Source organism: Echeneis naucrates, chromosome 13 (assembly GCF_900963305.1).
Source record: "Echeneis naucrates chromosome 13, fEcheNa1.1, whole genome shotgun sequence".
NCBI classification, from domain to species: Eukaryota; Metazoa; Chordata; class Actinopteri; order Carangiformes; family Echeneidae; genus Echeneis; species Echeneis naucrates.
Window position 1 is genome coordinate 19,038,908 of NC_042523.1, and position 25,670 is coordinate 19,064,577.

A 25,670-nucleotide genomic window follows, 5' to 3' on the forward strand; every position below is an offset into this window, starting at 1 on the left:
TTACAGACTGTTGTCCTTTGGAGTAAAACCAACTCATAATTCGCATGTGTACGTCAGTTCCGTAAGAAATTTGTAAATTATTTATTTATTTTTATCTCTGACGGCATATTTTCAATGCTTGTGTCCAAATATTAAGCCATCACACAATATTTAAAATTTTTTGTAAAAAAAAAAAAAGTTTAAACGCCCAATTTAATGAAATCTAAGGTGCAATTTAAGCTTACTTTTTTTTTTTTTTTAAATCTTAGGAGTTATTTTTCTTTATATCAATACACATTTAGGACAAAGCTAAAACTCAAATGTCTCAAACAAATGAGTTTTCATGTCACTAAACGCAAATTTGCACAACACACCACGATGTCTTATTGCAAACAATTTCATTTAAAATGTTTCAAGAAATCTCACAACAGGACTCAAAAGACGACTCAAGACAAAGCAATGCATTTGAAGAAGCAGCTGTATTCGACTATAAAGGCATTCCTAATCCAGTGTCTCTAAGCTGTTTTCTTAATATTTCAGTGTAAAAAGCCTAGATTCTATTAGAAAAAGAAACAGTAAACCCAAAATAACATTTCATAAGAAAACAATCATTGAAAAAAAAAAAGAAAGAAAGAAAACTAAATCCCCATTCACCAGTCACTTCAATTAAAATAGAAACACCATTTCATTTTTGCTAACATTTTCCCTCAAAACAAATATATTTGTCCATATATATATATATATCTATATATATCTATATATTTATCCTCAAGGCAGTTGGTCATGGCCAAATTAATTGACCTCATCATGGCCATTTTTCATGTTTCAATGTTAGAAAACATAGCTAGAATGGAGGAAATGACTAGCTGACACACAGTTGGACCACTGCATTGGCCAACAAATAATATCTCCTTTTGGGTTAGAAGGAATAGTCTGTCAAGGCAGTGTGACACACAGACACACTTCCTCTTGAACAAGTGCAATGCAAAGAGAATAAATTTCTCACACATCATAAAACTACAACGCACTCCTCTTTCACAGCACTCAGGTTGTCCATCAGATTCCCTCTGCTTGTCTCCTCTTCCTCTAGCTTCTCTATCTCACAGCAGTGAAGGCTTGTGTAGTGCTGTTTTGGTTCTTAGCCAGTGCCGGGAGTTCACTTGATGGAGAGATGCTGCAGTAGTCAGGGAGGTGGGGTTTCTGATCCATCCTAAATTATTGTCGTTTTCTTCACCCTCTGGCTACAATCAAGAGTAAATTGCCAGAGGATGACTGAGCTGAATTATGTGTAGCAGTGTTTGTGGCTGAAAAATAATTTGTCAAATGAGAACAAGAGAAAAAAAGAAAGATCCCAGCATGCCAGCATCTTGCTATTACAGTAAAGATGTGACTAATACGTTGTCCCTGAATACTGAAGACTGCTCTATCAGTAAATGGTGTGTGATAGCAAAAGAGAGGAGACACAAATAGCAGGATCTCAGCAGAAAGGAGTTTTTCGATTAATGTACACAATGACAAACTGGAAGAGCAACTGTGGCTGCAGCTACATGGTCTGATGAGTGGGGGACACAAGGGGACATGGTGGATGAATGCAATCACTGCTGCAATATTAGTGAGTGATGGCCAAAAAAAAAAAAAAAAGTGGCGACATGAGGAGGTTCCCTGGGTTACCATTTACATGAAGTGAATATGCATGTTGTACACACAAGCAAGTATGCTCACATGTGTTTGTGTAAGAAAGAGACAGAGAGAGAGAAAAGAGAAAATGTGTAGGTGAAAAGAGAGATCCCTGGGCTACATGGGGGGGTGCAGTGGAGAGGAGGTCCTGATGGGTGTCAATCACCTCCATCTATTACACCACTCCATTACACCTCACACTCAGCAGAACTATGTGTTTCTCTTTTGCAGCTCCTGAATAAAGGCTGTACAGACAGGAGACAGAATTAGTAACTGGAGTACTAAATAATGAAGCAATTTTGAAAATATACATATTTTTGGACTACATGAGCTCACCTCCAATAATTTCTTCCTTGACTTTTTGAAGCTCTTTCCGCACCTCCTCTAGGATCTCCTGAAGAAAAAAAAAATTAGCAGCAAACTATATTAGTCCTGGCAGTGCAGCACTTTCAGTTGCAGGTCATTGTAGATACTGGAGAATGCGTTTGTGTATTCCTTTCCGATGACCATATTTTGGAGGCATGTCATTTTTTATTTTATTTTTTAACTTTAGTCAAAGTGAATTTGCTAAACCGGTCTTTGTTTGTGTGGATGACTTTAGAATTTGTTCACTGCTCTTCCAATGATAAGTTCACCTGTTTCATTTTCTCTAAATCGGAATCATCTGTTCCAGCTGTATCATTACTGTTGGCTGCTGGCTTCGCCCTGTAAGAAGACAACAAAAAGACAGGTGGAGAATATTATTTTAAGTTTGTATTTTCACAAAAAGCCAAGAAGGTCCTTGGGACAGTGTTCACAGGGCCACTGTCAATCAAGCTCATCACCATAGCAGCAGAAGGTTAAAGGGACAATGAACAGAGGGGTAGAGAAATGTACACACAGCCAGAGATGAAATGAGGGTTGCATTATCTAAGCTCATAAACCAACTTCCATATCCAACGTCCATAAACGAATGCCAAAAAAAGAGACTTTTTTTTTTTTTTTTTTTAAATCCACCTTTTAACCACCACAGTTGCACACACACATGCCTCAACCACATTTATAGTAACACCAGGTACGCCTTTTGAAGTTTTCCAACAAGAGGACAGCACCAACTCCAGCACTCAGAAGTGACATGAGGGGGGAAGAAAAAAAAAAAAAAAAGAGAGATTATCTTATTCCATTTTCGGAGATAACACACTCGGCTGGTACACCTGCAGGTCCCTCGGGTGTCTGCAATTCTCTGATCCATTAGAGGGTGCTATCAACTGTAAAATATGCTACCTCAGTTGTCAGCTGCAGGGATACTGCGCTAAACTGAAGAGAAAGGAGCAAGGGGAGCTAAGGTCACGAGTGAACTGGACAGCATGTATACCTGAAACTTTGGGACAGTGAGGAAGTGGAGTCCGTGTTCTTGGCGATGGAGTTATTCCTGTTAGTGAGACACACACACTCTTCTCTTTAGAATGGAGATGGATGACAGTCACACACAAAAAGCACGCTTGTCCACGTACATACATGTTTATAAAAATACGTGCACCCACCCACATCCACACACGAAAAACTACTCTGTGGATCAGTTGAAACCCAAGTTGCCAAACAACAGGGGGAAACAAATTTACTGATATAGCACAGAAATAAGTGAATCCAGGTAACGCTTTACCTGGTCATAGTTGATTTTTCCCAAGGTCTTTTGATGGTGTCTAAGTGAAAGGATGCATAAAATTACAAGTTATAAATATTTATTTTTTTACATTATGTGAAATGAATATCAGAATGAATGTAGGTGGCCTGCCATGGATAAAAATGTTCACTTCTCACCGCTATGACTTTGATGCTCTGAGTCATCCTGTAAAGAAAAGAGCAAGACAACTGTTAAGAGTGAGTCATGTTTTAAACTATGCATGGTCTACAGTGATATGTCAATAGTACAAGCAATCCTTTGTATTGGATTCATTGTTCTTTTCTAAATAATGTGACAAAATACACTCTTACATTATCTTGCGTCTTTACAGGTGGCTTCTCTCCAGTGTCAGCAGCTTTTCTCCTGGTGTTAGAAAGGATCAACGTAAGTTGCTGCCATGTACAGTTAAAGAGACTAACCAGTTTGACACCTTAATTAAACACATTATATGAAGCATTTTAAATGTAATATAAAATTAAGGACAAAAAGCAAAGACAAAACTGCTAAATATGAAAGCTTAAATAGATTAACTCACAATGTCTAATTTTTTAAATGTATACACTGGAGATGTTATGGGACAGTTTAATTGGAAAACTTGTGGTATTACCCACCTTCTTGCCAAAATAGCACTCATCTCACCCATCAGATCTCCTCCACCTCCTCCGAGAGAGGAGTTGCTGCTGCGACTGGAGTCACTTCTGCCTCCTGTACCTGCAGAAGCTGTATCCTCCTGCTGAGGGCAGCATATAGCAAACAAAGAGTCAGACACCATGAAGACATGGTAACTCAATAAGCAGTGACGCGCATCTGGTGATATCATGACTCTGCAAGTAGAAACAACTATGTTCTTATTCAGAATATCAGCAATTTGCAAAGTCAGAGAAGCACATCTCGGATTCGCCAGGGTGATTGTCCATTATGGTACATGTGACAAATACCTGACTGCAGTTTCAAACACAGTGCAGTCAAAAGTCTGGAACACAACTGTGACATCCTCACCTTAGATGTTTTACGTAGTTTAGCTCCTGCTAGGGCTGCTGCCAAGCCCCCACCCGCACCTCCCCCACCACCAAGGCCACCTCCTCCCGCAGAGGGCAGGGGTGGGGCGGGTGGAGGTCCGGAGGGAGGCGGTCCTGGAGGAGGAGGAATGCCACTGGCTGGAGGGGGGCCAGGGGGTGGAGGAGGGGCAGGCGGGGGTACAACTCCTCCGGCGGCCATCGGTGGAGCTGGAGGAATAGGGGCTGGGAAAAAAAAATTGAGACAGAAAGATCAGTGATGGTAGCCATTCTCAATAATTTAGGGGTAAAATGATGAGATTATGTCATTCACAATACAAGCAGTAGTCCAATCTAAAATATGACAATAAAAAAAGAAGAAAAAATGCACTGTACAGGCTTGTATTTGGTTGTGGCATATATTTTCTTCCTATTTAGTTGATCACTGGGCCTTCATCACATAATCCCACATGCCTCAAATTTGATATCACATAGTGTGACACAGATTTTGGCCAAGATTTAATTTCTCACACTGCATCAAGATAAAAAGGACTCTGTGACATGACAATATACTCAGCCTGGACTCTGTTGTAGTTAAGTGTGGTTATGTTGACCAGAGCAAGCATTTTCTGACCTGCAGCTGCTTGTCTTTCTCTCTCCATTCTCTCTCTTTCCTGACGCTCTCGCTCCTGTCGCTCACGTTCCTGCTGCTCCATCCTATGCACAAAGACACATGTGTATATGACAAATACATGTATACATGCTTTAAAATAAAACACAAAGACAGTGGATGTACAGGATAATTACATGGAGATTGAAAATATTTCAATTGGGTATCCTGATTTGGCATACTAACCATGATCAAGAGGGGACAACAGACATCACCAGCACACAGGCATCACCAATTTAATGTGTAAATAAATGGCTCACAGATTAATAAACTGTTTACCCCTGAGCCATTGTTTTCCAACAACTCTGTCTAATGACATACGGTATTTAGTGCTCGTGGGGAGCTAATTTCAGGATTTGTATTCCGTATACTAATGTTGGTAAATAGATGGATTGGATTTCATGGCTTCTGATTAGCCCATGACTGAGAGGTCCACATCTGGACATGGTGGCCTAATTCGGGCATCAGCTTCAGCTCACTCCCCTCCCACACATCTGCCACATACAGCAGCTGTATACAGAACATCGCAGATATAGCGTTATACACTCACTCTAAAATGCAAAGCTTCACACATTTTGAGTGCACACAAAAAAAAAATAAGAGTAGCTGTGATTTAAAGCTTTAGAAGGTGGCCCAGGATATATGAAAAAGGCAAGTCAAGTCAAATTTTTCTTGGTTTTCAGTGCAACATTAATCCTTAATCTTCTTATCCTGTGAATCGGACTCCTGTCTCCCACAGTCCTCCCTCACCTCCAGCATATCTGAAATAAAATCCTGGTTCACCTCGAACTTCCTAAAATTAAACAGCGATAAAACTGAAAAAAATCCACACCGTCTAAAAAGCTCACACCATCTCCTTTACCACTGGCAGCTTTTTAGTCTCACCCTCTCCTCTTCAACAGCACACTAACCTTCCAACCCCACATCAATAACATTACCCGGTCTACATACTTCCATCTATGTAACATTAATTGACTCCCGTCCCCCATACTGCCTCCATCCTTGTCCACAGCCTTGTGACCTCCTGGATGGACTACTGCAACTGTCTTCTCTTCGGCCTCCTTCAAAAGTTCCTCTATGAACTCCAACTGGCCCAGAACCCGGCCGGTATCATCACCAAAACCCCCTCATACGTCCATCACCCCCATCATCTGGCAACTTCACTAGCTCCTTGTCAAGCAACATATAGAAATCAAACTCCTCCTGTTCACTTTCAAGGCCATCCACAACCTCGCCCCTCCGTATTTATCCGACCTTCATCACATTGCCACTTCAGCCCGTTCCCTTCTATCCTCCTCCATCCACCTGACTGACCCTTCTGGCCTCCACTGCGCCACCTCTGGAACTATCTGCCTCCTTACATCCACAACTCTGACTTTCTCCCCATCTTCAAGTCCAAGCTCAAAACACACGTGTTTAAGATGATTACTCACTCCTAACTTCTATTACACTTTCCATTGTTTCTTGTATGCGTGTGGTTTTTATTTATCATCGCTTTTATTCATTGTACAGTGTCCTTGACTGTCTTGAAATGTGCTCATAAATAAAATGTATTATTATTATTATTATTATTAATGATCACTGTCATGAGAGGTACAAGCATCCATCCAAAAAATATCAAAAACCATCATCTATACCTGATTTCAAAAGGTTTTATTGACTCAGTCAGAAGCCACTACTTCACAGATAGTCCTTCTGACCAATCACAAAGCCTGCCTGACTGTGCAACATATTGTCTTTTAGTCCAAATGAGATGAAAAGGTTAATGCATGCTCTATGCAGGCATGCATGATGTCACTGCAGTAGGTCCTAGTGCTGGTGGAACAGATAGATGGATGGTGAGAAGGTGGTGTTGATGTGAGAGGTGTTTGCCTTGTTGCCTTTTTAACCTTTAACCAACAGTGGCTGACTGAGGGTTTAGCAGCATCAGCCTAATGCCATCAAATCCTTGACATATGCGTGTGCACAAAACTGTGCCAACAGGACATCTGCAGAACCAAGACAGCTTGACGTGCTATTGATTGTTATGCAACAAAACCCTGAGGATAGTTTGATTCTGCTGGAAATGAAACAGCACATGATTAAAAAAAAAAAAAAAAAAGGTTGGTAGCCTTTTAGCGGATATGTCACAGTACCTCCGTTGTTGTTCAAGCTCTTCTGGAGATGGCCCATTTGATACCGGGCGGGTGAGGGTTGCATAGCCTGCCAAAAACACAACACAGAAAATACCCTTAATACAAACAGAAGAAATTAAACAATATGGGGTTAGACATTGTTCAAAAGCAGTTAAATTCATTCACCACAATCTCTCAATGTATTTTATTGTATATGACTGCAAATTATCTGAGAAGCATGTAGACAGTTGGGATATTACAGTGGGACCAAAATGAGTATCCCAATTAAGTATTGACCCATCTTTATTCCTGAGATAATCTTTTAGCAGCAGACATTATACGGGCGAGGAAATGTGGGTGGAGAATGAAAAGGTTTGAACAGTGGAGCATAAGAATAATGCATTAAATTTTTTCTATATTGTTTATGTTAATATGTTACTATGTTACAATTAAAACTGAGAAAATGATAAACTAGGGAACAAAAAAAATTAAATAAAAATAATAATAAAATATAATAAAATAAATATAATAATAATAATAACTTTAACAGTTACAATCACATTTTGTATTTTCAAAAAGGGGGTTGATTTCTGCAGGAAATATTGCTCCAACTTCCCAAGACATGAACTATCCAGAATATTAGCAGGTCTCATACAGGACAGTTGACAGGAGGAAAACATCAGTAAATCAGAAGGGAATGAGCAGGGATTTATATTCTATGACATTCTAAAAGTATTTTTAATTTGTCCTATTTGATCTGAGTGAAGAAAAATTCACATTAAACCAGCAGGGAAAAAGTACCACAGCGAGGGCAGCACATATTTAAATCTTACTGAATAAGATTTGCTCTTAAATTTAAAGCACTCTCTAGGAAAAGTGGCATCAGTAAGTAATCCTATAAAAGGGGAGCAATCCTAAGTGCTATGAGAGAAATTTAGCAGCACATCTGAACTTTGACAAAGTAGTGATATGAAACCAGCTGTCAGTTTTATTAGGGCACATTATCGAAGGGAAATAATAGGTGTAATCCACTGATGTTGGCAAGAGATCTAAAACTCTAACATGCTGTACTTTCAAAGACCATCTATCCTGGTATTGTTATGTTTATAATTCAGTATTTCATAGTTTCCACAGAAAATTTTAATTTAGGTTGTTTTATCAGATCTTTGTATAGAAAGTCACTCATGACTATTGAGATGCGGAACCTGGTGGGAAATCCTTCACCTGAATCTGCCATGGAGTTGAGCACCTCCAGAGCATGAGCCATGCCGTTGGCGAACAGAGCAGCATCCTCTTTGCTGCCAAAGTTGAGCCCCCACACCTGCCGGGCATCCCGCCACTGGTGGAAATTTGGTGTGGCCTGGTTATACTTGAGACCTCTAACAATTGGACAATTTATGACCACCTGAAGAAGGAAGACAAGAGGCAATCAACATTGGGATCCTTTTGACAGAAAATATTTAGTTGGTGGCTTACACCTATTCATAGAAATTATTAAGATCAAGTTTGAAAATATTCAGAAGAACCTATGACTTCTGGTTAAAAGTTTGAAATAAATAACTCCCCAAAAGGCATGCAGGAGGAAGATTCCTCACTAGAACTGGAAAAACTATGACAAAATTTAAAACGCACTTCCCAACTTGTGCCTAAAAGACCCTGATTTGTATTCCACCCAGCAGGTGGCGTAAAGCCTGTGAGCAGTGAAGAAAAAAAAAATGTTCTGGATTTGAGTGTTGCCTGAATGTGCTGACACACCATTTCACTATTTGTTTAACAGCCTCTGGATTCCAGAGAGCAGACAGGAGGAGAGGAGACCCTGTCAGGGTGAGTATCATCGCAATCAACACCATTAAAAAGAGGATAGTGAGTTCAGCTGCCAATGCAGATAATATAGTTCCTCAACTCTCCAAAATAATGTCAAAAGGCGTGAAAGGCACGAGGAACAGTTTTGGGGATGTGATCAGAATCTAATTAATCTTTTTATTTTTTTTAAAGGAAATTTTTCAAGTGTAGAAAGCAAAATTTTCAAAATGTCTGAACACCTGCAAAGAAAACCTTAAGGCCATGGTTCCACTTGTGTTTTCAGAGCAGTTTAATCATCCAGTCACAGCAAGATACATAAAAGAAATTGAAAAGACAAGGATAATGTCAGCAAAAAGTTACTCAGAAAATAGAATAGAAGGAAAAGTGGGGAGAATATGGAAGTAAAGGGAGAATTCAACCACTATATATTCTCTCTTATCAGCTCCCTGCTGCTCTCACACATCAACATCTTAAACTGAGCTGGATATTTGTGTCTGATGTCTCCAGCAGACACAAATATAGATGCCTCATTGGGTATCAGGCTTTTCCCTAAATTGTCACAGGAAATGGTTGAACAGGCTGACTATCTCACAGGAAACATCATCCACTTTAAGACCTGTCTCTGGGGAACACTTTAGCGTCCTGAATGTTTAAAGAAGGAAAGAGAGACATTGAGACAGCAGGGAGAGGAGAGGTGTAGCCAACAACAGACCCATCCAAAATCAGTTTACCCAGCTTTTTAATTTAGACGTGCACACCTTTAACTACTGATAACTTGTGAGTCATAATGTGGTGATAACGGAAAGGAAACCTTTGTTCTCATTTGCAAATGTCAACATTGAGCCCAAAAAGAACATTACCTTTTTCCACAGAAATTCAGCTTTAGCTTTCAGTGTCTTTATCTATATCCCCTCATTAGGGAATAGGCAATAATTATAAGAACAAGCACCAAAGCCAACCTGCTGCATGTATTTGCAACCTTAAGATTTAGGCACATATCCATTATATTATCATCATGTATATCATTGTGAATCTTATTAAATTTAAACAAACCAACATCAAAATGGAATTAAACAGAGTCAAATCACTAAGTTTGAGGTAAATTTGCATGAATCCAGGCAAATTGCTGTAAATTACTGCAGTCACAAATGGCTAAAACTTGAAATCATAACAGCATACTGTGCACAGTCAAAACATGCAGTTGGTTTTGTCTTCTGGTGTCCTCTAGAACATCTGCAGAGTTTTTCCTTTATACGTTCAATGCTCCCCAAAGAACAAAAAGACTGCACAAAACAATCTGACAACACCATACAAGTGTAGTCTCAGGATGAGAAATTTCAGCAAGAGGGACAATAAATCCAGAACACCTTATCGCCTGTCACTTTCCCATCTTCACAACATATAATTTAATCCGCTGAAATAGGCCTATAGAGGTAACAGTGTAAATACGCAACAGGCTCCCAGTATTTCTGTGTCAAAGGACTGAATGTCACGTCTATACAGGGTTCAAGCTGTTTACATAAATAGTATAAGTAAATAGACTAAATAAATGCACATTAAATAACAATATTATACGGTAATTGATGATGCTGCCTTCAAAGACAATTCGGATAAAATACAGTAAATATTCTCAACTTAGTCACCAAGGCCTGGTGTGTGCAATCAAATAAATGGTAATGTTGAGGATGAAAGGGAGCATACAAAGATACGACTGTCTGACATAACTGGCTTACTCATACACCCTTAGGAGTGTACAGACGCCCAGGAGCCAAATAACAGAGACAGATGAATGGGGTCCAGACAGCCACAAATACTCACAACTCCAGAGGCAAACACACACACACACACAGTCTGTCAGACACACAATATGCTCACAGCTGGCAGAATTACCTGTTGGTCTGTCTGCATCTTGCGTCCCACTATCCTGAAGGCATTGTTAGAAGGGTTGTGATAGATCTGGACTCTGCTGAAGGTCTGGGGTCCAGCACCCGCCGGCAGCCACTTCTTATTGCCATCATCATAAATCATCACAGTGGCCCGAGCCTGGCAAATACTGGACTCACTGGAAGAAAGAGGACGAGATAGCAAGGGACAATGATTCTTGAGAGTATGAAGATGTCACACAGGGCCTGGAAAATACTGTGATACGTGAAATGATACTGTGATCATTGTATACATCATTGAATGACCCTTTATTTCACATTACAAGCTAAATAATATAAACCAGCACCTTTAAAACCTTTAAGACTTCAGTGTAACCACAATTTCATACCGTTACTTAACCCCCCATCATTATTTTAACAGTAGAAATGCTATCAAATCATAGTTGGTGATGCTTTGTTGTGTTGCCTGCAGCTGGAAACGAGGAAACAAACATAAGGGGAGGCAAAGAGGAATCGTACACACCAGATGGACATTGTAAACAAATAATTTCAGAGATGAGTGCCAGATCTCTCTGTCATAGAGAAGTACACTAAAAAGTACACTAAACTTTCTGGAGCTATCATCAGTTATTTTTGTGATTCCCGTCTGTACAAAGGTCAGCATAAAGAAAACAGCACATTTTTACACATAAACAAGAGTTAGAGAGTGAAAGACTGGGAGAAAGAAAGATTAGTTTTAATTTGAAAAGAGAAAAAGATTAGGTTTATCACAAACAAGACCGAGGCGAGACGACAATGGAGCGTGACAAAGACAGGAAGTTTTTGCCAAATGCTGCCAAAGAGGCAAAACTGTGGAATCTTGCACCTGCTCCTCAACTACAAGGAGAGAAAAAAAAAAAACAAAAAACAAAACAAAAAAACATCAGCCACATGTGCTTTGAGATCAGTGACAAAACATTTATTTATAGTTACATGCAGACAGAATACATACAAGTTACAACACATTCGGGAATACTTTCCTTAGTGAAAAGAACACACACACACACACACACAGTATTAAAGGTAATATTTAGCTCCGTCAATTTGGTGCTATTTAATTTCATACCATTTACTTAGCTATCCAGCTTCTACTTTATACTGCAAATTTGGGTTGACATGTAAAATATTTTACTATCATATATTGTGAAATACATACAACATAATGTTTGTGTATGAAAAGAAAATCACAGCTAGTGCCTAATAAAAGCAGTCAAAAGCTGGGACAGAAAGCAGGAGGACAACACGGGGAACAAAAGATAGATTGTCAATTCCAACCCCCCCCCCACAACCCTCACCCTTCCTTATTTGCCCCTCCATGTGCTCCCCCTAATCTATCTCTTCCACCACTCCCTCCATCTGTCCTGCCCATGATACAATCTGCTGCTTCCTGTGACTCAGCACCAAAGCCACAACCTACTTCCTGCAGCCAGGAATGCCTAATAAGGACAGCCTCAGCCTGAACAATCAATACACTTTGAAACACATACATACACACTATGCTAATAATATTTAAATTGAGTGCAAGTTGAATGGAAAAAATACTTTTGCTTCCCTGTTGACAATGACCCAAAATGAAAGAGAGTGTAAGAAGGAAAGATGCGTTTGGGCAAAAATGATCTGTTTAGGATTCACATTACAAATGAGCAACTGTAACCTGTCTGTGTAACAGAGCGGTTTATAATTTCACAATATGTCAGTTAGTTTTGGGTTTGGTGTCAGTCACAGCAAATAGATTGCATAAACACCTTCATGTGGTTGTGTGGGGGTTTTTTGTTTTTTTTTTTGGTCCTTTGATAGGACAGGTTGAAAAGTGACAGGAAATGGGATAGAGAGCGAGAGTGGGGAATGCCACACCACAAATGACACTGGCTGGAACCCAACCAGCATCGCTGACAAAGACCTTGTAGCCTCCCGTTTATGGGACGCATGCTCGACCCACTACTCCACCACAGCCCCAATAATTTTTCATGTTAACTTTCTCCCCTCTGCTTTTTGGCTGTAATATCAGTTAAGATTCCATGTAAATTCGGAAGTTTACTGATATAGCTACAGCATCAATGCAAAAATACCTCACAAAAACAAACAAAACAAACAACAGCAACACCAAACAAAAAACAAACCATGTACCTCAACACCCATATGCTCTCCCTGTATATACATAGCTGACACACAGACTATCTGCTCTATCTCTGTTGATACTTCTCCAAGTTATTCACCATCCTTTATAACCAATTATTCCTGTCATCACCCCTTCCTTAAATCCTGCAGAAAATCTGCAAATGCACAACTTTTGGCAAGCGTCTATGAATGTACAGATCCCTGCTAACTGTAAGGGTCGTATCTTGAATAATTAGTAGCATGTACAGGATGTAAACATGAAAAGGTCCAAGCATTGTGTGGCCCTCAGCAGCCACAACGCTGCCCATCAATCATTTCTACCAGGTTAACTATGACTGGATGGTACTGCAGCACCAAGCATGATGTTGATGTGCAGGGCAAAGAGGGCTTATGGGAAGTGGGAGGGGACAGAGACCAGGGTCTGGGAAATTGATGCATATTTAATGGCAGAGAAAGGGAAAGCTTGGGAGTGAGATTGAGTGCGCGCGACTGCATTATTGATGGAACCACGGACACTGAAACTCTAAAAGTGTGCAGCACATGCACATGACCAAAGGGGACACACACCCACACACCTGTCAACCCGGTCAACACGTGTGTCCATGTGTTGACCCGGCCCATTGGGTGTAATCCACTGCAGAGAACTTGTGGCTTGGTTTGACTGCACTGTGTTTTAGTACTGCAATAAACGATGGCAGGTGTGGTCATAAACAATCTGTTCCTGTCCGGCTGAGGACAAAGACCACCAGAGCTCTAGTGAGGACAGGCTGTGGGGCTAAGCTAACTAAGTCACTGGTTGACTTAAGAGGTTTTCTATTAAGCACAAATAGGTCACTGGCTGGTGCTCTGTGAGGGATTTGAGTCACCAACCTTTAACAAACATCTCAGGGAAAAGACAGCAATGCCTTGGCACATGAAAATGACCAGCAGGATGATATGCTGAAGGAACACACACTTAGGAACACACTCTAAAGCTGAACCAAATATATACTGCCTTGCAAATCTTACAGCTTGAGCGAGTTGTTCGTTGCTGTGTTTCTTTAGTCAGCGAGGGGTTAACAGGAAACCACAGTACACAGGCCAGGGCACATGCTCTCTTAGAAATGTCTGTATAAGGCTGTGCTCTCAGAGCTTTTCCCCAAATGTGCTGGCAAGTACAGTCAAGCCCAGTGGCTGTAGTTGTCTCTTTCCTCCTCCGCCTCCTCCTCCTTCTGCTCTTACCTGACCCTACTAGCACGCTGGACTACCGCTCCCCTCTGCTTCCTTTCCGTCCACATAAAACATTATTTAACCAAGTGTAAGTTCTGGTGGCATCTGTGCATGACACTACAGACTAATTCCATAATTTATAATTCAATTATTTTGCACTCATGCTGTGCATTATTTTACTTAGCACAAGGACACGGGAAAAATAGACCCTATTCATTTGAGTGAGGCTAGACAAACTGAGGTTGCACAACATTGCCTGAACACTGGGTGGAGGACTACTTTAGCCTGATGTCTCTGTCTGTTCACTGGGCTTCTCTCTCCTCCTGGAATTTATGGCACCACAATATAAAAAAGCTTTTTGTCCCATGACAATTTAAGTCACCTATCATTATTTAATGATGTTCAGGCTTTTGAGTTCTTCTTCCCTTCAGAAACAGTCAACTTCCTCTGTGATAATCAGGTAGCAAAGAAAAATGAAATCTAGACAGTTACAAACAGCCAGCGAGCTTTACATCACAGAAACAAGAATGTTTTTTTTTCCCCTCACAGCTTGGTGAACTGATTCGGTTTTTCACACCACCCACACAAGTTCAACATGACACATCAGAAGAAGGTGTCACATTAGGATTAGTAAACCTTAGGTGGGGTTGTTTCTTTTTAGATGAGCAGTGATTCAAGACTTATTTTCCTGTTTGTAAAGTGTCGTATTTGAAGAAGACTTCAACAGACAATAAGGCCTTAATAGAGGCTGGTGTCGTCATTCTCCTCCCAGATAGTAAGAGATAAGATATTTTACATACATTTTCCTGTAATTAGTTGCAGAGGAACTCCTGTATTTTTAGCAACTGAAAAAGTGAAATGTCTTCAGGCTATCGGCAAGTTTTTTATTTTTTACCCCCCACCACACTTAAATTTAGGAAATGAAACCTTCCAACAACTCACTGATAGGTGAAGTATTAAACTTTCTCTTTCCACAACAGAACTTGAAAGGTTAAACCTGCATACTGACAGACAATGGCAGACACGAGTAAAAGAAGGAAGTGTTACTGCTGGTGGAAAGACACAACACGGGAAAACTCAGCATGTGCCAGCACGCGACGCTCCTCCCCACGCAATGTCCTGAAACTACAGCTGCATGGTCAATCAAGTGTGACTTCAGAGCATTTGCTTTTTAGCCCTTTCTTTACTGGAAGAGAGTGACTTACCATTTGAAATGAGGGTTTAATGGAAGCTTCTTTCTTGGCATGAAAAAAAGGAAATGTATGAAAAGGGGAAAGAGAGAAAAACATCTGCCTCATTGCAAGCACTGAACTGGGGTCATAATTGGTGGTAAAGTACTTGACCTCTGCTGACTTGGAGATGGGGAACACACACGCACGCATGCACGCACGCACGCACGCACGCGGCAGGGTTTGTCATTTGACAGCACGCTGTCCTCAAATGAACCCCCCCACCAACCCCCGGCCATATATATGGCTCTTGGTGATATTCACCTGGGCCCACATGATTGTGTCATGAAAACAGCATGTCAATATTCAACAACCACAATCGCTGACTGTATCAGTATGTAGTAGATAAACTTTAACTGGAAAGGACAAGTGATGGTGTGAGAGACCCATAAATGTTAATATATAGCTCGACGTCCAGACAACAGAGCTGCTTGGTTTCTTTGAATACTAGGTGGTTTATTTTAATAGGCTAAAACATGCAAAGTTTTGAGGGTTAACAATGGAAATTGTGTAAGTTGTGTAATAACACAAATCAGGAAATTTAAGTGGAACCAACATTAATTCGCAACAGCATTTCAGAGGACAAAGTCACATTTTTCAGTAATACAGTGAATTTTATTTCTCTTTGGAAAGCAAATGATTTCTGTGCAATCATCCTGCAACAGAGGAAGGATGAAATATAAACTAAAAAGCCTTTAGACTAAAGACAGAACTGAAGTTTACCTCACTCCTTCCTTCTTTGTCGTTTTCCTCATGTCTGTTTATTCTCACACAGGCCCTAGCATGCTGCTAAATGCAAACAAATTAAAACATGCACACTCAGTTGCTGTAGGCTACACCTTTCTGCCTTCACAAGTGAGGCACACAGAAACAGGCATCCAGGCCATCTGAGCCTTGTTAAACTCACTACAAATGTTTTGTTTGTAGCTGGAAACCTAAGACTATTCAGACAGAGAAAACCCCTCAGCATGTTTTTAAGGCTGACTCATCCTTTGACTGGCATCGTTTAGTGAGGATTGTGGAAAAGTTGAATGGACAAACTTTCATCTCGTTGACCACTTCAAGGGCTGGAATGAATTCCTTCCTGCTTCTGAGGCAGCATTGGGCGTGCGTGTGTGTGTGTGCATGTGTGTGTGCATGTGTGTGTAAGGGGAGGGGGGGCACCACTGGTACACAGAATGAATGCCCATATTTGGAACCATCTCACCTCTGTCCTCCTCACTGAGCTCAACTCCTTTTACAGGTTGGAGCACATCCTCCTCGACTCAGGCCAAGGAGAAGACAGCCATGCTTCTCTGGAGAAGGACAAAAAGCACTCAGCTGCCCAGATGTGTAACTCTTTACCTTTGCACTGACGAGGAAATGATGTTTCCACTCAACTCTGAGCCCAATTCTGGCTGAAGACAAGCTTGAGACACAGAAGAAAGAGAAGCCAACGCACAAATCACACTTCCTTCTTCTCACTGAGCCACAGACTCTGACCTTACATTAGTCTGCTTTGCAGATAGTGGCTAATCCTCCCACTGGCCCTGCCAATTTGGGCCAGCTTACCCTCCATACACTCTGTACTGTGTTTTCCTGTTTTTAAAACCTACCTACAGCACAATGCACAACAACAAAGCCAATCCTCTAGCTATCTACAGAGAGCCAAGTTCACCATAAAAAAACACACGTCTTCTTCGTGTGGCAGTTTGCCACCCCCTGCTGAGGCCTGATACTTTAAGACTATACAATATAAGCTAATTATTTAGACAAAAAAACATTGAATAAAAAGGAAGGACATAAAATACTTTGAAATGGCTGAGGCACTCCAGAAGTTTGTGGGTATAAAAACAATTAATGATGATTATACTTCCATTTACATTTGAAATGCTGGGGTCAAACAGTCAATCTTTAGCATTTGTGCTTGTAAAAGGGATAAAGATGTGCTGATTTTCTTTCTCATATGTGACAGTAAAGCTGATACTTTGGTTTTTAAACTAATAAAAAAAACTAGTTTGTCAACAACCTCTTCAAGGAATGTCCATCCATCCATTTTTTTTAAAACAAGGAATGAAAAAAGTTAAATCCAGTTAGATCAAGGAAATTTAAATAATATTTAGCAAGGAGGCATCTGATTGGTCAAAAATTCATTCAGCACCATGACAACTAAGCCCAAACATTCACAGTGGTGAAGGGTTAGGGTGTGTCTTTAGTTTAGGGTTAGGAGTCTCGCAACAGATGGCATGACCCCCACGGAGCCCTGATCTCCACATCATGAAGCCAGTCCAGGATTACACGAGGGGACAGAAGACACAGAGTCTCCTGACGGGAATGTGTGCCACCTTAAATTTACAGGGATGTCATACTGAATATTAATTTTATTGATCTGAGGTTTGACGGGGTTTTTTGTTTGCCCCCCCCCCCCCCACACTCTCACTTTACTTCTGTTGATATGTTTTATTGTTATAATGTTGGAGTCAAACTACTCTGCTCCTCAGCTTCAAATTTCAAATTGAACTATTCAGTCATGATTTATGTGTACTTTCCAGATTTTTAGGGTATTTACATACATTTCAATTTCACCAAGATGTAACACTTTGTATATGCACATGCTCTCATTTCCGTTCAGCATCATGTGTGTGGCTTGGCAATGGAAGGCAGTTTAAAAGTTTTGTATTTTTCTACTTCGTTTCATATCTCTCGCAAGCAATGCCTGCTGGAAGGCTGAAGACCCTTCCTCAATATACTTTCTTCTATCTTTAGTAGCGGAGGTCTTTCTTGGCCTAAGAGTCTCTTTACAATTTCTTCTTAATGCTATTAAACAGTTTAACGAAACGTTGAACTGCGGACAAGAGGGATGCAATAATGGGAAAAATAAGTCCCACATATTTGGAAACACACTTTCTACTCTGTCCCTTCCATTTTTTCCCTGTAACTGACAGAAACTGTGTAAAAGCAAAACAGCCCAGAAAGTACTCTGGAAATATTCTCTGACTAAGAGTCACCAAATGTCCATTGTCCAAAAATTGATTTCTCAACTGACCAAAAACTAAAACTTGCAGCACTCAGATACAGTCACCTGATGCTCAGATCCCAAAGGGACAGACAGGGAAAAGCTGTGATTCAGGGGGAATCCAGGACAGAAAACTGTTTCTGTAAACACTGTAAACACAAGCATCACCATTCATGCTAAATAAATATCACTCATGCAGAAAATGTCTCTGTCTTCTGCAGAAGAGGCCAAAACAGGTTCTCCCTTGGATCCTTTCTTTCAATATAGTGATTAATCCTGAGCTTGTATCTCATCAGGCAATAATATCCTTCCTCACTAGCCACAGTAAGTGGTGTCTAATGATAATGTGAGGAAACTGTTGCACAACAGACCAGTTGAGTAGTTTCTGAGTTTCAAATGTTGTCCAACATCTAACTTCTTCTGACATAATTTGTGTGTCAGCAATAACCATTGTTCTCAGGGAAGTTAATATCTGAGGGCCTGAACACAGAAATATTTAAGATGCCTGAAAGCCTTGAGCACTTTTTTATACCAACTGGCATCCATTACACTCCATTAGTGGGCCCGATGCAACTCTGCACCCATTAGTATTGCTGACCATACATTTTATCACTACAACATTTCTCTACACAACAAGCTGTGCTTTCAGTACAGTGTTACAGCCATCCGGGATGATGTCACCAGAGAGGGTTTGCAGATGAACTTGTGACTTAATTTAGTCTTTTCTAGGGGTCTCCTCGAGTTCACTCTTCGTAGTCATAAAGGAACTGAAACAAGCTTGAATACAGAAACCTAAAGGGAGAAATGTTTCTCAGCAATTCATATATACGTCTGGTGTTGTGTCTACAGAAGCCATTTCTACTGATTAGAGACACAACTGTCCAACCACGTGTTTTAGATGGGATGAAGAATCGTGTGTGAACAAGAAGCTGTACAAATCCACTAATCTCAGATACAACAAAGTTGACATCTAAAATGATAGGACCACTTCTCTTCACATACCACTACAACAGTTTCATTTGTGACAGAAAAATTAAGCCGGTGAGCTCCTATGTCGCTGATTCTTCATGTAGACGATGTCAGCGAGATTGTCCAAAATAAATTCACACATATGGGAAGTCAGAAGTTGAATTACTTTGGAAACTACAATCCCAGCCAAAATCAGTCAAAAGGACACTAAGTTTGAATGAATGAGATGAAAAGAAATGGCAACACAGTCCGGGTATCAGATCAATACACTCTGCTAGTCACTGAGCTCGGTGCCACAGAGTGTGAAAAACACACAACCAGCAGGGGTAAATTCCTCTGCTTCAGGCCATGTTTAACTGAACAATAGGAATATTTGCTTCCTGTTTACCGTCTTTTCCAACAAAGGCCATGGGGACCTATGTAACTTATTTGCAGGGAAGTACAAAATGTTTATCTCTTTAATATTAATTTAGTATTATATTGAACCACCAGGTAAACAGAATCTGTCACCAAACAGCTAATGTAAGGTCTTATATGGATGAATGCCATCCTAATTGCATATATTAATATTGGAAGTTTACACACGTTTGCTCCACATGATTGGATATGGCATTTTTTTTAGTTAACCATAAGCAGTCTCAGACCTATCTAGTAATTACATTTGAGTCTCTGGAAAACGTATACCACAATAGCTACTAATCCTCGCACACGCGAAGCTGGAGAAGTGTTGCTATATTAACTTGATAAAGGACTTGTTTATTTGCTCTATATCACAATAAATGTATTGCTTAAACAGCTTAGTTGAAGAACATATTCACATTATTCACCGCAAGCAATCTACACAACTGTTCTTAGGTCCCTTCTGTGACAAATGATTCAGCGCAAGTTTCAAAGGCGCATACTTATTGAAAATCTTCTTAAAAGAGGTGAGACATTTCCAACATGCTAGTTGGGGTAAAGCTTATGTTTAAAATAAGTGAACGCAGATTAAATAAAGTCATAAAGGGATAACATAACACCCTGGAGGCACAATTTAAGAATAATAATAAAAAAAAAACAAACAAACCAACAAACAAACATCATTCACCACCAAGGAAATAGGATTTGTCACCAACTGACAATAGAAGGTTTTGTATGCTGAGCAACTCCTGTAGCAATGCATCTAATCCAAGAGGCAGGCTGGCATAATGGCCCATTTATGAGTATGAGAAGTGGGAGGACCAAGAGGGGTATAATTGTTTCAGGGGAAGGGGAGGGGGGGGTAACAGTGATTTGATGTTGTGAGAGACAAACTCACAAAGCAGATTCATTTTAATCGTGGCGCGCAAGGAGCGATAAAGCACAAAGGCTTTGTGATCATTTGGACAGAGACTGGGGAGACTCCAGAAGTGTGTGTCAACACGCAACTTATGGTGCATTAAATAAAGCCATTACTTTTAAGACATTATAGATAAGCACTCCCACAAGCACATCCAAATTAACTGAAATTGTTATTGGTTTTTGGGCACAGGCGTGATTGTGGATGTTGCCAGAGGTTTAGCTGAAAAAATAAATTAGAAAACGCCGTTTATGTTCACAGTCAATAAATAAATAAATAAAAAAGGAGTACAATTATTTCAGGCATGCTGAAGAATCCCATCATTTCAGGTTCTCATATCTGTCAGTCTAGCTAAGAATTATGTAGTTTTAGAGAGCGCTAAGCAAGAAATAAAATCAATAAAAAACAAATGGAGCAGAGTACACAAGTATTTTTTTGCTTAATAATTATAATGTAGGTAACATTAGTGATTAGAAACCAGATAAAAGTCGACCAGGTTTCTGGCACTAAAATCAGCCTTCAAAAGAGAACAAAGGAAAAAAGATTACAGGAACAAGTAGAACCCTGTAGACCACAGTAGTGTTGGGAACTTGTACAATAATACGGCATGAAGATGGAGCAATCGCAACAACACTTTAATCGTGTCACCAGTTTCATTTTGTCATCCTTAAATGGATAGGCACATTAACACTGCTAATTTCCTTAAATAACAGCTACTGGCCTGTTGGGACATGAGGTCAAGAAGTAGAACATTAGAGGAAGATGTGACAGCAAAACTGCTAAAGATCGTGGTTAGTGCTGCATTCCTCTCCAGTTACTGCTGAGGGAGAAAAAAAAAGCTCGAGCCAAGACACAAAGGAGGCTGAGGGGGAGGCCATTTCCCTGCTTTTAGGGCTGATCAATAATAAACTCGTGCAGGAGTGTAAGGAAAACAGCGAAAGAGCCAAGTTTGGTGTGGCCTCCAGGCATGTGGAGCTTCTAAACTAAGCACAGGGAACTCCTTAGACAGCAAACAGCGAATTAAGCAGATGCATGACACCCATCCGTGTGTGTGTGTGTGTGTACACACTCACATTATGTGCTTTAATACTTGACCCTCCAGGCAGCCATACTGTCGGTGTCAGATATGACAGAGTTTTTAATCACAGGGAGCCAGTCAGTGAGTCACATAGGGATATGGAGAGTCACCTCTCTGATGACGACAGTGAGTCACAATGCAGATGGATGCACATTTCAAGTACCTCAAAACCCAAACAGACAAACCAACAGATGTGGACTCAACATGGTCAATGGAGAGAACACTGGTCTACAAATGTAAGGGCAGATTAAAGCTGCATTGCTGAGCCATTTTCTCAACTGGGTCAAACTGTTGAACTTTTGACCAACTGACTGCACTTCTGTGTCAACATTTACATTCCACTGGGAGAAATGACAATGAACATGAGTGGAGCTGCATTCCAGTCTTCACCTATTATACAAGGTGGCATGAACGGCTCAGGCCACAATGGTGGGTCGGCAGGAGCAATATCCATTTAGAGCACGAACTGCAACTGTCCAGCTGGATGCTACCCATCAATGCCGGATTCAGGCAGAATTTGGAATATATGCTTTACATTACATGGATAGAGCTACTTTACAATAAAGCAGCTTGCTTATCTGCTCGTGTGTAATAATTCCACTGTGCACAATATGGCAGAAAACTGTCAATGTTGCACCACTACTAAAAATGTTCTCAAAGTGAAGAAAAAGATGCCACGTTCAAACTTTGTATTGTCTAAACTATGTCAGCACAGTTGCCTTTCCTAATTGTTGCATTGGCTTAGTGATTAGCCTCATTAGCAGAGTAAATTTAATGCACAGCTGTGACTGTGGCAGGCGGCTCAAGTGGCTCCTGTTCCTGCTGCAATCAAAGTTGCCATGAAGAAATATGCGCAAAACAAATACAAAACACGGACCAACCCATGTGCCTGAGAGCACTGCATGATATATTAAAGAAAGGGCAGCACCGCAGGTTTGAGATAAAGAACTAGTCACACAGGTTATCTGTCCCGAGCTTTACTGCACCTCATGGTGTAAACAGGAAAATTACATTTGTCACTCTTCAAAATGGCAAAGTCGGTCTTTGAGACAAGCGGATTGTTATTCTGTTTAAATGTGAAGGAGTTAAGAAAAAGATTTTTTTTTTAATAATAATCATGCCTGGGGCAGCCCTAGCCAGCAGCAACGACTTCAAAGCATGTAATTGCCAACCACACAGGCTGTGACAGGATGTGGAATTCGCAGACATGAATTTTCCACAGAACTATTTTGTTGTCGATGTTCAACCTCTGCAGTCCCAGAGGGAGAAAAATAGTAGACAAAAGGATGAACTGAATGTGTTTTCTGTGGAATGCATGACATGAAAACAGCAAATGCTCCCCCATGTGCAGGACTGTACTCCCCACACACGAGGAAACACAATATACTTCACACTATTCACACAATGTTAATAAATCAGCTTTTGCTCTTGCTTGGGTACATGCACAGTGATACCGAGCCACTTCAGCCAAACAAGCAAAACAAAAGAACCAGCATGGAGCGTCTGAAACAGATACAGAAGTATGTTGTTGTCATCTGACCTGCTCCACTACAACTTTGGGAGTATTTTCCTGAAACCTGCCACACTTGAACAGAGCCTTCACTTTCACCGTGCACACACATCATTTTGTATACATATATACACACACACACACACACACACACACACACACACACTCTATACCAAGTTACAAAGGTAACAATAAAAACTGCTACAAAGTCCCATGTGTGTGTCTGCGGTCGAAGCAACAGCTACACACCGGATTTGTCGTTTCAGGGTGAGAAAATGTGATTTAACGCGTTAGAAGCAACCAAGAGAGGAAGGAGGAGGACAAACTACACGGAGGTGCTTCCAGGTCAGCGTTTAACAGCCGCTTTTGTCCCGACTAGTAGCCGAGAAGAGCAAAACGTAGCCGGCGAGCACAATGAAGGTGAAGGGATTTGTGCCGCTTTACCCACCTCATTGTTCGGCCACGGTGGAGATCTCCTCCTCGCTGGCAAGTTTGGCTGACTTCAGAGCTGAAGCCCGGCTTTAGGAGTCAAACCGGGGAAATAAGAATGATAATAAAATTTAAGAATAAAAAAAAAAAAAAAGGGAAAAATCTCCGACCACCCCCAAAAAAAAAAGGAAAAAAAAAAAAAAAAAGAGCGCATCTACACCCGCAGACGGGGTAGCCAGCACCAGCGGGATAAAGAAGCACACCTCGACGATTTCCTGGTTGTGTGGAGCCGGAGGGGGGGCAGGGGCAGGAGGAAGGGGGGGGGGGTAGATACAGTAGTGGAGCGGGTTTGTCAACTCCAATCGCTATCCCACATCGGCTTCAGAGAGTCGCAGCCAGAGCTTGAAAAGCCAAAAGCAGAAGTTGCCTCGTCGCACTTTTTGCGCTTCGGTGTAGCGGTGTGTTTCTGGAGGCTAAGCCCGCGAGGGACGGTCCTCCGTCGGCCGCTCGGTCGGTCTGTGCAGACTCTTTGGAGTCTGGCCCAGCCCGCCAGCTTCCATTTAGGCTCCCATCCGGGGAGGCGTTCAAGTCCGCCTCGTTTAAAAATAATAATAATAATAAAAAAAATAAAGACAGCACATCTCTCACTTCCTGTGAGTGATTCAGCTTTTACCAGCTGTGGACGGGATTTTCTCTTTATGAGCTACTTTCACCACATAACTACCCACAGAGAAATAATGCAGTGCATCTGAATAATAAAAAAAGAGGGATGTAGTTAATAGGTGTGGGCTGCAGGTCTAATTGCAGTTGATGAAATGTGATGCATGGTCATCAAATTAATTGCATAACTGGATATGAAATCAGTGAGCTGTACATCCCAACACTAATTTAGTGTTTACATTTAGGATGTTATTTAGCAGTATTGAGTATTCAGTTCAGCTTTATTAATAATATTTATGTATTATCGATTCATTGAAAACTTCTGCCAATGTTTACAATAAAATAGCTTACTTAAACAGCAGCTGCTAAAGCCGGCAGCACTTCACTTCAAGTTCACCACCAAAACTTTCAGTATTTCTATGACCTGACTTAAGCGTATGGTACTATGTGTAGAGTGTAACTATGTAAAGTAGGTGGTTTTCTGAACATGATGATTAGGATGAAAGAGAAATTTGGAAAAAAACAGATGCTGTTGACTAAGAGGAATAAATTAGTAGTTGATGACATTTCATTTCCTCGAATTTTGATGTTGAGATTTGATGAAAAGCTTTTCTCTGTCTTTCTGTGGTTTAATGTGTTCATGAAGAGATAATTTTTTGATGCTGTACATGTACCAAAGTTGCAGTTGCAAATTCCTGACTTTACTCAGCAGCCAATTCTGCCCTGGTGTCCTGGTATTTTTTTGTAACCAGACACCAAGTCCTGTCACCACAGGGCTAAAAAAGGCACACATTATTTTTTGCATCTTGATGATATTGATACCATGGCTTTAAAATTACATTTGAACAAACACATTACATTTGAATATCACACAACTGTCTCAGATTGTAAGCTGGTAATTGAAGTGTGTGATTTACTACAGCACGTAAAGGTAGCATTTCATCCAACCCAGAAGCCCTGCCAAGCCCTCCACCTCGCCCTACTGGCTGCCTGGGTACTAAACTTCAAGTTTCTATTAGTTTCTGTGTGTCTCCATGTAACTCTATAAATAGACTGTATCAGTAGATGAAGCTTGAAGAAAAAGTATAATTTTAACTCAAAAGGTAGATAATAGGACTCCAGGCACTGGCCCTGAACTGAAGAAATCTTTTCAATAACCTGTGGGAAATGCTGAAGTAATAGTTTCTAATTCTGATAACAATGAATGGAAAAAAGGAGTTAGATGCCTCACATGGCCCACTTTTCAACAACGACACAGTGTACACACTAAAAGCACTCCCACTTCCTAATGGGGACAGAAATGGAAGAGAGGATGAGAAAGGAATGCATTAC

The 25,670-nt window shown here is 40.6% G+C and overlaps 1 protein-coding gene across 3 annotated transcripts; it reads right to left on the reverse strand.

Moving 5' to 3' along the window:
* Window positions 1-439: 439 nt before the first annotated feature.
* vaspb (vasodilator stimulated phosphoprotein b) lies at window positions 440-23,865 on the reverse strand. 3 transcript variants are annotated; one of them, XM_029518337.1, is made up of 14 exons: window positions 23,698-23,865; window positions 10,792-10,963; window positions 8,323-8,503; window positions 7,120-7,186; window positions 4,949-5,031; window positions 4,319-4,560; window positions 3,931-4,049; window positions 3,631-3,682; window positions 3,457-3,484; window positions 3,299-3,338; window positions 3,011-3,067; window positions 2,292-2,361; window positions 1,993-2,050; window positions 440-1,901 (listed from the first exon to the last, which is right to left on the reverse strand). In XM_029518337.1, exons 1-14 carry the CDS (start codon window positions 23,700-23,702, stop codon window positions 1,867-1,869), a joined length of 1,209 nt encoding a protein of 402 aa, XP_029374197.1. In that variant the 5' UTR covers window positions 23,703-23,865; the 3' UTR covers window positions 440-1,866. The 3 variants fall into 3 exon arrangements, with proteins under 3 accessions (XP_029374197.1, XP_029374196.1, XP_029374198.1); XM_029518336.1 differs by having other exon boundaries at window positions 3,931-4,052; window positions 23,698-23,860; XM_029518338.1 differs by lacking the exon at window positions 3,011-3,067 and having other exon boundaries at window positions 3,931-4,052.
* Window positions 23,866-25,670: the final 1,805 nt, after the last annotated feature.

Excerpts from the sequence above, each read along its gene's own strand:
- vaspb (XM_029518336.1), bottom strand. Across the intron at positions 5,032-7,119 it reads GAGCTTGAACAACAACGGAG|GATGGAGCAGCAGGAACGTG; the intron begins GTACTGTGACAT and ends CTTTGTGCATAG. Across the intron at positions 3,068-3,298 it reads GAAAAATCAACTATGACCAG|GAATAACTCCATCGCCAAGA; the intron begins GTAAAGCGTTAC and ends TCTCACTAACAG.